Source organism: Felis catus, chromosome A1 (genome assembly GCF_018350175.1).
Source record: "Felis catus isolate Fca126 chromosome A1, F.catus_Fca126_mat1.0, whole genome shotgun sequence".
NCBI classification, from domain to species: domain Eukaryota; kingdom Metazoa; phylum Chordata; class Mammalia; order Carnivora; family Felidae; genus Felis; species Felis catus.
This window is the reverse complement of record NC_058368.1, coordinates 235,450,033-235,463,002: the sequence shown is the minus strand read 5'-3', so window position 1 is coordinate 235,463,002 and position 12,970 is coordinate 235,450,033. Positions and strand designations below refer to the sequence as shown.

The 12,970-nt window shown below is 58.9% G+C and overlaps 1 protein-coding gene across 1 annotated transcript in view; it reads left to right on the top strand.

Annotated features, from left to right (window-relative positions):
* The window catches only part of ADAMTS16 (ADAM metallopeptidase with thrombospondin type 1 motif 16), a 161,608-nt gene extending 149,535 nt beyond the window's left edge, over positions 1-12,073 (top strand). Inside the window, exons 19-23 of the mRNA XM_023239735.2 lie at positions 951-1,152; positions 1,299-1,493; positions 3,183-3,407; positions 10,339-10,486; positions 10,746-12,073. Coding sequence (XP_023095503.2) covers positions 951-1,152; positions 1,299-1,493; positions 3,183-3,407; positions 10,339-10,486; positions 10,746-10,861 — 886 coding nt within the window. The 3' untranslated portion in view covers positions 10,862-12,073. The remainder of the gene's footprint in view (positions 1-950; positions 1,153-1,298; positions 1,494-3,182; positions 3,408-10,338; positions 10,487-10,745) is intronic.
* Positions 12,074-12,970: the final 897 nt, after the last annotated feature.

Here is a 12,970-nt window from a genome sequence, read left to right as displayed (position 1 = left end):
TGATAGTAAGGGATCGCGTTAATGTTTTATGTGCCACGAAGGTATTATGGTTATGTTTTCAAAACCAAACAGGGGCGCCTGGGTGGCTCAGTCGGTTAAGCGTCCGACTTCGGCTCAGGTCATGATCTCATGGCTCGTGAGTTCGAGCCCCACATCAGGCTCTGTGCTGACAGCTCGGAGCCTGGAGCCTGCTTCGAATTCTGTGTCTCCCTCTCTCTCTGCTTCTCCCCGGCTCATGCTCTGTCTCTCTCTCTCCTTCAAAAATAAATAAAAACATTTAAAAAAGTTAAAAAAAAATAAAAACCAAAGAATCCTCGGGGTGCCTGGGTCGCTCAGTCAGTTGGGCCTCTGACTCTTGATTTCAGCTCAGGTCATGCTCTCACAGTTTGTGAGTTCGAGCCCCGCATTGAGCTCTGCACTGAGTGTGAAACCTGCTTGGGATTCTGTCTCTCCCTCCCTCTGTCCCCTATCCTACTCGTGCTCTCTCTCTCTGTCTCTGTCTCTCTCTGTCTCTCTCTCTCTGTCAAAATAAAGTTAAAAAAAATTAGAAACAACAGCAAAGAGTGCATCTTGCAGAGATGCAATTGAAATCCACATGCATCCGGAATTTTTGTCAACGTGCTGCAGGGTTTGGAGGTGTAAGTTGATGATCATTGAAGGCGGGTGGATGGGGACACAGAGGGCCTTCCTTTTGCACGTGCCTGAAGTGTCCCAGCTAAAAACCAGCGAGAGGGGAGGAGAGAGCACTGTGCCGGTGAACTGAAAGCAGGGGAGGAGAGAAACACAGGCAGGAGGGCTAATCGGGAAGGTGAGAGGCAGCAGGGACCGGAGAGGCTGCCGAGCTGCCGACTGGAAACAACGGTGTGCCTGTGGGCCGTGGGTGGGATTGGCGCGGCCGTGTCTCCCGCACGGGCGGCGCCCCTCACCGAGGTGCCGTTGTCCCCTCCCAGCTGGTCCGTGGGGAACTGGAGCACGTGCAGCCAGCCTTGCGGTGGGGGCACCCAGAGCCGCCTCGTCCAGTGCACGCGACGGGCACGCTTCGCGTCCGAGCGGGTGGCGGCCAGCCTGTGTCCGCAGCCCATGCCGTCCAGCAGACAGGCCTGCCAGCCTCGGAGCTGCCCGCCCGCTTGGAGCGCGGGGCCCTGGGCGGAGGTAACTGGGGCCGGGCTGGTGTGGGGGGCGGCGGCTGGGTCCCCTCCTGCCGATCGCGGAGCTGGGTTGGACCTTGCGGGGGGGGGGGGGGTCAGGGTGGGTCCGACGGACGCCTCGCTGGGACTCGGCCCCTTTTCTTCCCACAGTGCTCCCGGACCTGCGGGAAGGGGTGGAGGAAGAGGTCCGTGGCCTGTAAGAGCACCAGCCCCGTGGCCAGGCCGCAGCTGCTGCCGGACGGGGTCTGCAGCTCCGAGCCCAAGCCTAGGACTCACGAAGTCTGTCTGCTTAAGCGCTGCCACAAGCACAAGAAGCTGCAATGGCTGGTGTCCGCCTGGTCCCAGGTGGGTGCTCCTGGAGCCGGGGCACTCGGCACCGGGTCGACCAGCTGTCCCCTCCCCTGCTCTCACTGCTCCCCGCTCCTCTTCCTCCGGGTCTGGGTTCTCCAGCTCAGGCCACCCTTTGGGGCTCCGGTCTCCCCTCCTTGGCACGTCGGGGACTCTCCGATCACGCCCTTCGAACCGCTCGCCCAGCGGCATCCACGGGGCCATCACCCACCCCGTCTCGAGGCCAGGACGGGTTGGGGACGCTCGTCACGCTGACGGGGTCCTGGGGACCCACCGAGCCCCAGGGCAGCCGTAGCCATTCCTGGGGCCGTGTCCCTGTAGTGCAGGGCGGGAAGAAGGCGACTGCCCTGGGAAGAGACGAGGACCATTTCCTGAGCCGTTTCCGTGAGCAGTTGCCGCACTTGGGGAGGAAACTGCTCATGTTGGTTTTGCAGGAATTGATGTGTTGTCGGTGTGCCGAACGCTAACAGGTGGGAACGTGAGTGTTGACGGTGGCGTGACCCCACGTGAGGGTGCCCGGCGCAGCCTCCGACCCTGGGGAGGGGGTGTTGGGAAGGGCCCCCTGCCAGGCCCCTACACCTGTGCCGCGGGCACCCAGGGGCTCCCTGAGGGTGGTGGCAGCTCCTTAATCTCCCTGTGCCTCAACCCAGACGTGTAGGCGTCACTAGGGTCAAAAAGGACACCAGAAAGAGAGCAGCCCACGGAATTGCAGCGTCACCCCCGCGCAGGGTACTGAGAGACTAATCCCGGAGCAGCTCCCCTGTCCCGGGCTCCTCGGGCCAGCTGGGCTCATTCCCACCCACACCTCGAATGACCTTGCTCAGGAGGACAGAGAATGGATCCAGCCGGGCCTCGGGTTCTCTCTCACCTGGGAGCCTAGACTCTCCTAGGACTGACTGCATGTTCTGTGCGTGCCCCTGAAGGCCGAGCCCACAGGAAGGAAGCCACCCGGTAGAAAGTCTCCCCCCTGGAGACTGAGCTCCACACAGGGCACGGGCTCCCGAAGTACAGGAAACACACAGGCACACACCTGTCAGCGTGAGCGCGAGTGTGAGGCCGGAACCCGGGCCCCTGCGCTGATGTGATCTGCACACGCTGAGCCCGGGTGGAGTCACACGCCCAGCACAGCGTCCCCCACTCGCCAGCTCTGGGCCTCATCGCGGGGGATGGGGATTTCTCTCCGGAGACCCAGTGACCCCGGATCGCTCATCTCAGCCCGCTGTGCGCCGTCTGCCCCGGGCTCAGAGCACCCCCTGACCGGGAGAGATCGCATTTGTGCCCCAAGCAGACTTGCCGCCTTCTCTTGGCTTTCTGAGGCACACTCGTGAGCCCCGGGGGTCCCCTGCTTTGGGGGCAGGCACTGTATTACGTTTCCGCACGTTCCAGTATTGGGTGCAACCCAACGTGTTATCTTCTCATGAAACGATAGCTTCAGAATTCCTCCCTTCATGGTTTCTGTCTGCCCTGCCCCTCCTCCGGCCCCCGAACGCTGTGCCTTCACATCCTCCTCTCCACGAGATACACCGTAATGCCTTTTTAAAATGCCAAGGTCCAATAAATCTCAGTTTTCACAGTTACATAAATGCTCAAGCGGATATAATCCGAAGACAGTTTGACTCACCGATCGTAGCGAAAAGCCGCCACCAAAGAAATATTGTTCGCTCACGGCTTTTGCTTTATTTTTAGTGCTCTGTTACGTGTGAACGAGGAACACAGAGAAGATTCTTGAAGTGTGCTGAAAAGCACGTTTCTGGGAAGTACCGAGAGCTGGCCTCAAAGAAGTGCTTGCACTTGCCGCGGCCGAGCGTGGAGCTAGAGCGAGCCTGCGCCCCGTTTCCCTGTCCCAGGCACCCCCCGCACGCAGCCGCGGGCCCGCCTCGGGCCAGCTGGTTTGCCTCGCCCTGGTCTCAGGTAGGGCGACGCTACGTGACCGCGCCTCCCGCCCTGGGGGGTGGGCCGCTGGCGTAGGCGGGCGCACATCTGCAAAGGGTGCCCCCCAACCCCCAGAGCCGGGCCCCGACCCTTCTCTCCAGAGCAGGTGCGACGCCCAGGTTCCTGGGTGCGGGCGCAGCTTTCCGAGGCCGGGCTCCAAATGTCACTGACCCTTTTAGGGCACGTGGGCCTTGTTCGAAGCCGTCACCCACTTAAGTGTAGGCAAACATCATGCTTTCGTTTTATGCAAAAGCTGGGCAGACTTCCCCAGAGGTGAGTGTGAACGGGGACCAAGGACGAGCTCTGGAGGAAGTCGGTGACTGCGGGTTCTACCCGGGTAACCCCGAGGCCGTGCACGTGGGAAGGGGGTCCGGCGCGCTGCACTGTCCTGGCCTGCCTGGACCCTCAGGCGAGGCCAGCCCAGGCCGACGGAGCTCCTCCGTGCTGGCACCACCCCCCCTTACTCCTTCCACACTGCCTTTGACTTTAGGGAAGAATCCTGCCGTTACAGTGGTCACCCCCTCTTTATTCTGTTTCCCACTCTGGGTTCCTGGTAACCCTCACCTTGGGGCTCGGCTCTCCTTTCTGCGTGTGGTTCTGCCCGCCAGCCTTTATCTCGGATCCCTGCCTGTCCCAGGTCCCCTCATCCTTCTTCTCCTGCTGGTATTTCTGCTCTTGGCTCAGGGGGCACCCAGGCCCGAGGGGTGTGTGGGGCTGAGACATCCTGAGCCACTCCCACTGGCCAAACCCCGAGGACTCTGTTCTCTGCTGCTCTGCCCGGGAGAGAGGGGCTCTCGCTCAGTCCATCGTCCCCATGAGCAGGGGCAGGGAGTGTTTTCTGATTCATCTTTTGGCCTGGCCAGAGGAGTGAGCTCTTTCTAATTTGCACATGGCAGCCTGTCTTGGCCTCCCTCCTCTTTCTGAAGAGATACAAAGGTAGAGGAGACAGAAGGAAGGAGGGTGAAGGATGTGGGGTGGCCACCAGCCTCTGGGCGCCCCCCACGCGGAACCCCTGACGCGTCGTGGTCCAGCGTCTGGTTCTGTGGGTCTTCAAACCTGAAATAGCTCTTGCGTTTAGAAATCTATGAACCCCCCTCCTAAAAGTATTTAAATGAGAAATGATTTAGTTGAAATTATTGGAGCAGGCGACATTGAGAACGCTATCCTTCTCAAGCATTTTCTATTTTAAATGGACAAAAAGTACCAATAACTACAGCATTTTCCCAGGCGGCCCCCGTTGATCTTCTTGTGGGTGCGTGGTCTTTCCACTTCGATCAAGCAAGAGCCGAGCGGACAAGCTGAGTGAAGTTGTTTCTGGGGCAGAGGCCTCACTTTCTCTGTCCCTTGGGAGGGGGAGGTATGGGTCAGAGACACACAGAGGTGGTCCCCGAGACCACTGTCCTTCTGTCAACAGGGACCCCGAGTCTCCTTCCTGTGGCTCCAGTGGCTCCTAGCCTCCGGCCACGCCAGCATTCACCCCGCTGTGCCCATTCGGAGACCGCGGGGAAATTCAGAAAACCGAGGTTCCTCGTCATTTCATTTACCCCAAAACCTAAAGCCGAAAATACATCCTGCTTAGCTTTTTCCAGTCTGAAATGTTCAGTGTGCTTGTCTAATAAGTCATTTTTATCATAAGCTGCCTGAGCCTTTTATCCAGGGTGATTCATCTATTATGTTCTGAGAATGTTCCTTCTTGGGAGTAATAACTCAAGGGGTTTTATGTGTTGTAAGCACTGGCACTCAAGACTGTGCCCTCAAATGGTGGGGAATCGTCGGCCGTGAGGGATGGCCAGTGCTTGGCTGAACGCTGCCCCCGACAGGCTCGTTCTTGTAACCCTTGCAAGCTCGTGGTTTCTATCACGTGATCTTCAGGCTTTCTGTTGATTTAAATGGCTTTGCTTATCATCACATTTCATGGAAGGTTACCTAGTAGGACGGACTTCAGTCATTTTGGTCACCTGGGCTTTAGGGTCAGGCGGTTCCCATGCTGATTTGGTCTGGGAATGGCTTACGTGTGAACACCTGTTGGACTGTCTGATGCTATATGACAGAGATGGGAGTGTGTCCTCTGGGATGGGGTGGGGGGCCTGGCTTGTGCCAGGGATGCACAATTGACCTGGAAACCCATAGGCTCTGGGGGGCAAGGGGCCATGTCACTGATGATCAATCAATATGGTTTTCCATCAGGAATATTAAAGTTGTATCAGGGGCGCCTGGGTGGCTCAGTCGGTTGAGCGTCCCACTTCGGCTCAGGTCACGATCTCACGGTTCATGAGTTTGAGCCCCGTGTCGGGCTCTGTGCTGACAGCTCAGACCCTGGAGCCGGCTTCGGATTCTGTGTCTCCCTCTCTCTCTGCCCCTCCCTTGCTCGCACTCTGTCTCTCTCTCTCAAAAATAAATGTTAAAAATGTTTTTAAATTTTTTAAATAAAAAAAAAAGTTGTGGCAAACACACGTACATGCACGTGGGCGTGCACATGTACACAAGCAATAGGCACACACACACACAGGTACACACACAGGCACGCAGACACGGACATGTACACACACAGACTCATACCCACACAGACAGGCATGCACGCACACAGATACACACACAGGCACGCAGACACGGACATGTACACACACAGACTCATACCCACACAGACAGGCATGCACGCACACAGATACACACACAGGCACGCAGACACGGACATGTACACACACAGACTCATACCCGCACAGACAGGCATGCACGCACACAGGTACACACACAGGCATGCGCACACACAGGTACACACAGAATGCACAGGCTCCTTGCACCCCGACATCCAGTCGCCTGCCCACCTCTAAGAATTCGCTGCTCCTCTGTTCTCTTCGTCTTCCAGTCCTGGGTGGTGCACAGGGATCAGGGACCTTCTTGCTGACATTACCGGATAGGGTCACAGTATGCACTGCCTGAGTCGGAGGGAGTCTGTATTTGCAAGCCACTAGATTTGTACAAAAATTCCCTGCTCCGTTTGTGTTCAGAGCAGAGGTTGTGGTGACGAGGCTGTTGAGGCTGCGCTAGCCCGTCTTGACCCGAGTAGACCCGCTCTCTGGGACAGTGGTGAGTGATCGGGTGGGGGGGGGGGGCAGAGGCTGCAGGCTCGGAGAGGGAGCACCCAGCCAGGAGGGGGACACGGGAGGAGCGTCTCCCAGGAGGGGTGTCACGATGGGAAAAGGAAGGTGTGAGATCTCAGGCATTATGGTGGATTTGTTCACTTGCTGTCCCTGACTCTGGACCTGAGCCCTGGCCAGCGGGACGCCCTGTGGTGCTCGTGGTGCTCGTGAACGTGGGGGCAGGAATGTGCCTTGGGATAAAGCCAGCCAGAGTATCCGCCTCGAGCTACCGGTCGGCAGGCATCACCAGCCTTTTTCCATCGAGGCCAATGGCACAAAGGAAGAGTGATCCTTGTAATTTAAAACACACCCAGAGCCAGACGTTATTGTGAAAATGCATCTGTCTGGATTTTTTGAGAATGACCAGGGGTCCGGATCAGTTTGCCCCAGTCGTCTGTCAGGGCGTATGCTGTGTGTCTGGTACGGAATGTCCCTGAAAACTCAGGGGCTGTTGCCGAAACAGAAGAAACCCAAAAGGGAGAGGCTTTCCAGGATTACGGTGCTCTGGAAACATGTGCTTAGCGGGTCCTGCAGTCAGACCCCCGGAAGCAGGAGACTGACACACGGGAAGAGGCCGTCACTTTCGGGGAGGTTGTTTCATCCTGGAGTGACAAGAAGACCCAGCCTGCTGACCTCGCGGTGGGGGGACCGTCCCCCTGGACCCGGCATTGACTTCCCCACAGCCGAGTCCCCTAGTCTAGTTGGGCGGTCTTGGAAAGAGTTCCGGCGCACCTGTGAGTGGCCGCCGGCCCCGGGGGAGGGAGGCAGGTGTACAGAGCTGAGGGACGGGGTCCAGGGGACCGGGAAGAGCTGGGGACGGTGGAGCGACCAGCCCAGGGACGCCCCACAGAGGGCGATGTGCCTGCTTCCCATTCTGTGCCCACCCGCACCGGAAGCAGGAGCTGCCTCAGTGTCCCCTCAGCAGACGGACACAGAATGGCCCACGTGCCAGGCGCCCTGGTCCCTGCGGAGTTTTGGCATCGGTAAGAGGCGCGACCTTGAAGAAACACCGCTGCGAACATTGCAGAGCCACAAGGGCTCTGCCCCACAAGGGCTCTAAGCCCACCCGAGGCTTCTCTGGAGTCAGGGCACCGGGCCCTCCGCGAGTCTGCAGCAGGGACCCTGGAAGGGGGGCAGAAGTAAGCCGGGCAGGCCGGGCTGGGTGGGGAGCAGGGCATGTGGCTCTCGGTGACCACAGAGGCCCCTTTATGAGCCTGCAGCTCCCCTGGTCACGTCGGGCCGCACACCAGCTCTGCACACGCTCTCATCAGACTTGGACGTGACTTGAGTCGGCTCCGAAATGGAAACACAAGAAGAAAGGGCCTTGGCCAACAGGGTCCTGATCACCTAGAGCGGTGGCTCTCCAAACGTGACCCAGCCCGCACTGCAGCACCGTGGCTAGAAATGCAGGTGCTCGGGCCGCCTGGGCGGCTCAGTCAGTTAAGCGTCAGGACTTCGGCTCAGGTCGTGATCTCACAGTTCATGAGTTCGAGCCCCGCCTCAGACTCTGTGCTGACAGCTTGGAGTCTAAAGTCTGCTTTGGATTCTGTGTCTCCCTCTGTGTCTCTCTCTCTAAAACACAAATAAACATTAAAAATATTAAAAAACAAAAAAGAAATGTAGGTTCTCATTCCCCCCAGGCTGTTGACGTTCGAGATTGGGGGTGGGGCCAGCAGGTGACTTACATGCAGACTCAAGTTTGAGAACCGTTGCTGGGGGGTTGGAGCCAGCAGCCGGGGGTCCGGACAGATGTCTGCCGCAGTTGTGGTCACGTGTAGGTTGACAGACAAGCGCAGGTGGCCGTGCAGCACGGCGTCCCGCCGTCAGCGGGAAGAATCGCCTCAAATGCGCAAGCTAAACCTCATGGGGCTGAGGAAGACGCCATCAGCGTTGACTTTGCCGTCCAGGTTCCAGGGTCTGTTTCCCTGAGTGTGAAGGACCTCGGCTCGAGTCGGGACGTTACATCCTGAGACTCACCTGTGTCCACCGCTCGGTCCCTGGCACCTAGATCAGCGCCTGGCACCTGGGAGCTGAGGGACCCCTATTTGTGAACGCAGGAGTCGATGACAAAGCATCCACTCCCTTCCTAACGATTTCAGCACCGTTTCCGTGACAAAGACGATGGCCAGATCTCTCGCTTCTCGGTTTAGACGCGTCATTAGCGGGACCGGAGGGAGCCCCGCGCCGTGCTGCCGATGACAAGAACTCCGCTCTCGGCAGAGAGGTAGTGGGCGCGCACAGACGCGGACACACGTGGCCAGCGTGAACCCTACGGCACAGCCGGGAGGGGCTCCGAAGGCCCTAGAGTGCGAAGCGCAAAGACCAGAGGTGTGGCGGTGCCGAACGCTCAGACGGACGTCACAGGCAGCGAGGAACATCTGTCTCCGTCGTGGATGGGCCTGATAATTCGGAAACCGGACACGAACCCGCCCGTGACGTTTTATTCCGGTTGCTGTAGTCGTGTATTGAGTCTGAGCTGTTGACGGCTGTCGCTGAGGTTGGTTTTTGAAGCGAAGGGGGTGAACCTCACCGAAATATTCCAGCCCCACGTGCTTATCGGCTGGAGCCCAGCTCTTCCCCGCCAGGGGCCCGGCCAGCCTTTACCTAAAGAGGGGAAGAGAAGAGACGAGAAAGAACGAGCCCCCCAGCGTCAGACTTTTCAGGACTCTGGATCCACAAAGATGTTGACCCCCGCCATGAGAGCGCCTACCCCAGGGGGTTTGAAAAAAGCCACCTCGACGGAGCCTTTGCTCACAGCACGTCCCCGGAAGGAAGCAGGAGACCGCTAGCTTCTCACTTGCAAGCTGACCTCAGCTCTGGAAAACCAGCCCCGGGGCTCGCTGACTTGAACGGCCCCCGGCTTGCAGTCTCGTGCGTTTCGGCCAGCAGCCCGTGTCGTGCGCGCCCCGGTGCTGCACGGATCTGTCCTTGCATTTCACAGCAACCGTCTGGCTCGCCCACCCCAGGCATCCCCGGTGTCATCTGACCCCGTCTTCTTGTAGGTGCTCCTTCGTCGGCTGCGTTCTGGACACTTTTGAACCAGGAGCCTTGTTTGAGCACAATCTACATAATTCAGGCGAGACATCAGACAGCTCTCCTTTTGGACGGACGTGCTGCTGCTGGCGTTGGTTGCTCTGTCCCCCTGGTCGCCCATCCCCTGACTTCTTGCGCCCAGTTGAGCTCAGATGGACCCGCTCTCGTAGTCGGTGGGGTATGCGTCCGGCCGGCTGGTGAAGGGCGAGCCCAACACGAGGCTCCTCCTGGCTCTGCTGTGCTCGGTTGCCTTCGGGTGGCAGGGCCTACGTGTTTCAGAACAACGCCCTCAGGAGGATGCCCTCGAATCCGGGCTACTGGTCCACCGCTTCCAAGCAGGCATCCAGAGTCCGGGGATTTGGGCTTGGTTTTCTCGAGCCTCTGGGGTAGTTGGCCTGTCAAGTTTTTCCCAGGAAAGAGCCCCAGAAAAGGTGCCTTGGTGATTGCAGTCTGTGTAGGGCAACTGTTTCTGATGCCTGACCCGTCACCTGGGCAGGCCCCGGGGACCTCCTGGTACCCCCAGATAGGCACCAGTTTCCTTGTGTTCTAAGACCATGCACAGCTCAAGGCTGTTTTAGAGCTCCAGACCCTTGTCTCCTGTGTCCACGCCTGGGGTTAATCCAGAATCTGGTCAGCCCCCCACAGTCGCCGGGGATCTGGGTGCAGGGGGAAGCCTGGAAGGGAGGGTGGCCCGGTCCGGCGTCCGTGGGTGACTGCTGTGCACCTGTTTCCCGCAGTGCACGGCCAGCTGTGGGGGTGGCGTGCAGACGAGGGCCGTGCAGTGCCTGGCGGGCGGCCGGCCGGCCCCAGGCTGCTTCGTGCACCAGAAGCCCGCAGCCTCCCTGGCCTGCAACACCCACTTCTGCCCCATCCCAGAGAAGAAAGGTGAGTGTCCGGGCCCCTCAGCTTGGCCCTGGCTTTTCGGGGGTGGCGCTGTCAGGTTTCCGGAGCGGTTCCTAGTGGGCCTGAGACGTGGGGTACCTGCTACGCCATTCCCCGCTTCCCATGCCCGCCTCCCATTTGCCCCAAAATGGCTCACGGTGAGTGTCCCCTGCAGGGATGCCCTCAGCAGCTTCAGCGCCCGTGGGACCCCCCCCCCCCCCGCCCCGGGACACCAGCTAACGCGGCATCTGCTGCTTTTCAGACCACGCCTGCCGAGACCACTTCCCCTGGTGCCCCCTGGCGCCCCGGCAGGGGATGTGCAGCCACCAGTTCTACGGCGAGCGGTGCTGCAAGACCTGCTCTGCGTCCAACCTGTGAGGCCCGGGGGGCCCCTTCCAGGGCGGAGAAGGCGAGGGGTGCTGCGTCTTCAGCCCCCATCAGCTGTGCGGTGTGCATCGGAACTCGGCCAGAGGAGATCGAAGCTGGGAGAACTGTGTTCAGCCATCTGTCGGGACAGAGTGTGCGTGCACGCACGCGTGCGTGTGTGTGTGTGTGTGCACATCGTGGGTCTGAATGCATGCATGGGCACACGCGCACACAAGTTTTCGGTTGAAGCATGGAGGCAGGCAGGAGGCCCACGCTGCAGACCCACAGTGATGCCCACTCCCCCTTGTGCTCCAGCTGAATCAGGTCAAAAAGACGGAAGGAGCTGAACTTGGTAAACGCTAAATGTGTGGTGCTTTGGAAAAAGAAGGAAAGGCCGTGGAATTAGGAATAAGTGAAGAAATTCTGCCCCTAGGCATGCCGGCCTCCCTCCCGCCGAGGAGGCCCCTTCCCAAGGTCTGGAACAACCGACCTCCCTCTGGAGAAGCAGCTGGCGGGGACAGCTCCCGGGCGGTGTCCCCAGGGCCGCCTCGGCCTGCCCCAGCAGCGAGCTTCTCTTTGCTGGGACCCGCTGCTGGGACGAGAGCTGGGTGTCGCCTCTGAGGGGTGCCGCCCTGCCGGGGAGAGGCCGGGCTCCCGACTCTGTGTCCCCATCACAGACTTTGCCCTGGAAACAGGAGACATGAAATCGTGCTAAGGTGCTTCCCTCCCTTTCAGACTCCTGAGCTGGAGGAGAGGACTTCTGTATCCTCTGTTCTGTCCTTCCCAGGTATTTACAAGTGAGTGTTTTTCTGTTCAACTCATTCCTTCCTGCGTTTCTCTCCCAAAACAATAGAATTAATTACAGGTTCTACCAGAGCCGCCTGGTGACCCGTGACACCCAAACCCCGCTGTCCTGATGAGGTTGTGGTCGGTCCTCCCCGGACAGACGCCAGCTGACGTGCACCCCTCAGAACCCCAGGTCTCGTTTCTGTGTGTCGTGCTGGTTTTAAACTTCTTTCCGTGAGTTGCGGTGGTTTTGCAAGACCGGGTGGAGAGAAGGCCAGCATTTCCGGTTGAAAGGTGCACAGCGGGCCCCCGACACCCTGCCCGCTGCTGGTGCTGCTTTCTGTTCTCTTTTCCTAGGCTGTAGCTCCATTCGGAATGGGCACCGAGATATTTATATTTGCTGAAGTTTTATAATAAATTTTATATTGTACCACTTGCTTCTGACCTGCTCACGATTCCTCACGAGTTTTGCACCTGAGATCCCCGGGCGGGCACGGAGGTGGGGAACTGGTCCAGGGACAGAGAGCTGGGGCCCTGGAATCCAACAGAACGTGCTGAAGCTGGTCTCATAGTGCCCCTCACTGAGGAGGCTCTGGGGAAGACGGCAGGTGACTGGTGATGGAGGTGGCCAGTGTGGGGTGGGCGGTGCCCCAGTCCGTTCAAGGGTGACCCTTGACCCTGTGTTCCCTGCTTTATTAGGCAGCGGTCTCTAGGGAAACAGAAACAACAGGTGTTATACAGGAAGAGAAGAGAACTTTATGTTAGGGAATTGGCTCCCTGATGATTATGGGGGGCGCTGGCAAAGCCAAAGTTTGCAGGGCAGAAGGCGGGAACGCAGGCAGAGTCGCAGTCTTGAGGCCGAATTCCTTCTGCTCAGGGAAACCCCCCTCTTTGTTCTTATGGCCTTCAACTGATTGGGTGAGGCCCACCTACGTTATGGAGGCTCCATCTGGATCACTCAGAGCCTACTGATTTCGCCGTTAAATGTTAATCGCCTGTGAAATCTATCTTCGTCGCAACACCAAGTCTCGCGTTTGACCAAACGGGTGGGAACCGTAGCTCAGTCGAGTCGCTGTGTGAAATTAACCAGCACACCACTCCCCCCGGGCCTGGGATAGACCAGCCCTGATGGGGCACCAGGGAACATCCGCTGTCAGAGGCGCGTTTCCTGGCGTGGCTGGCCCCGCTCGCTCCCGGAACCGGCCCCGCTCGCAGACAGCCCCAGCTGCCGATGTAACACAGCAAACCTATACCGCCTCGGCTGGCACACGAGCCCACCCGTGTGGGAAGTAATCGTAAACCCGTTCTACAGACAGGAAGTCGGGATTGCAAATG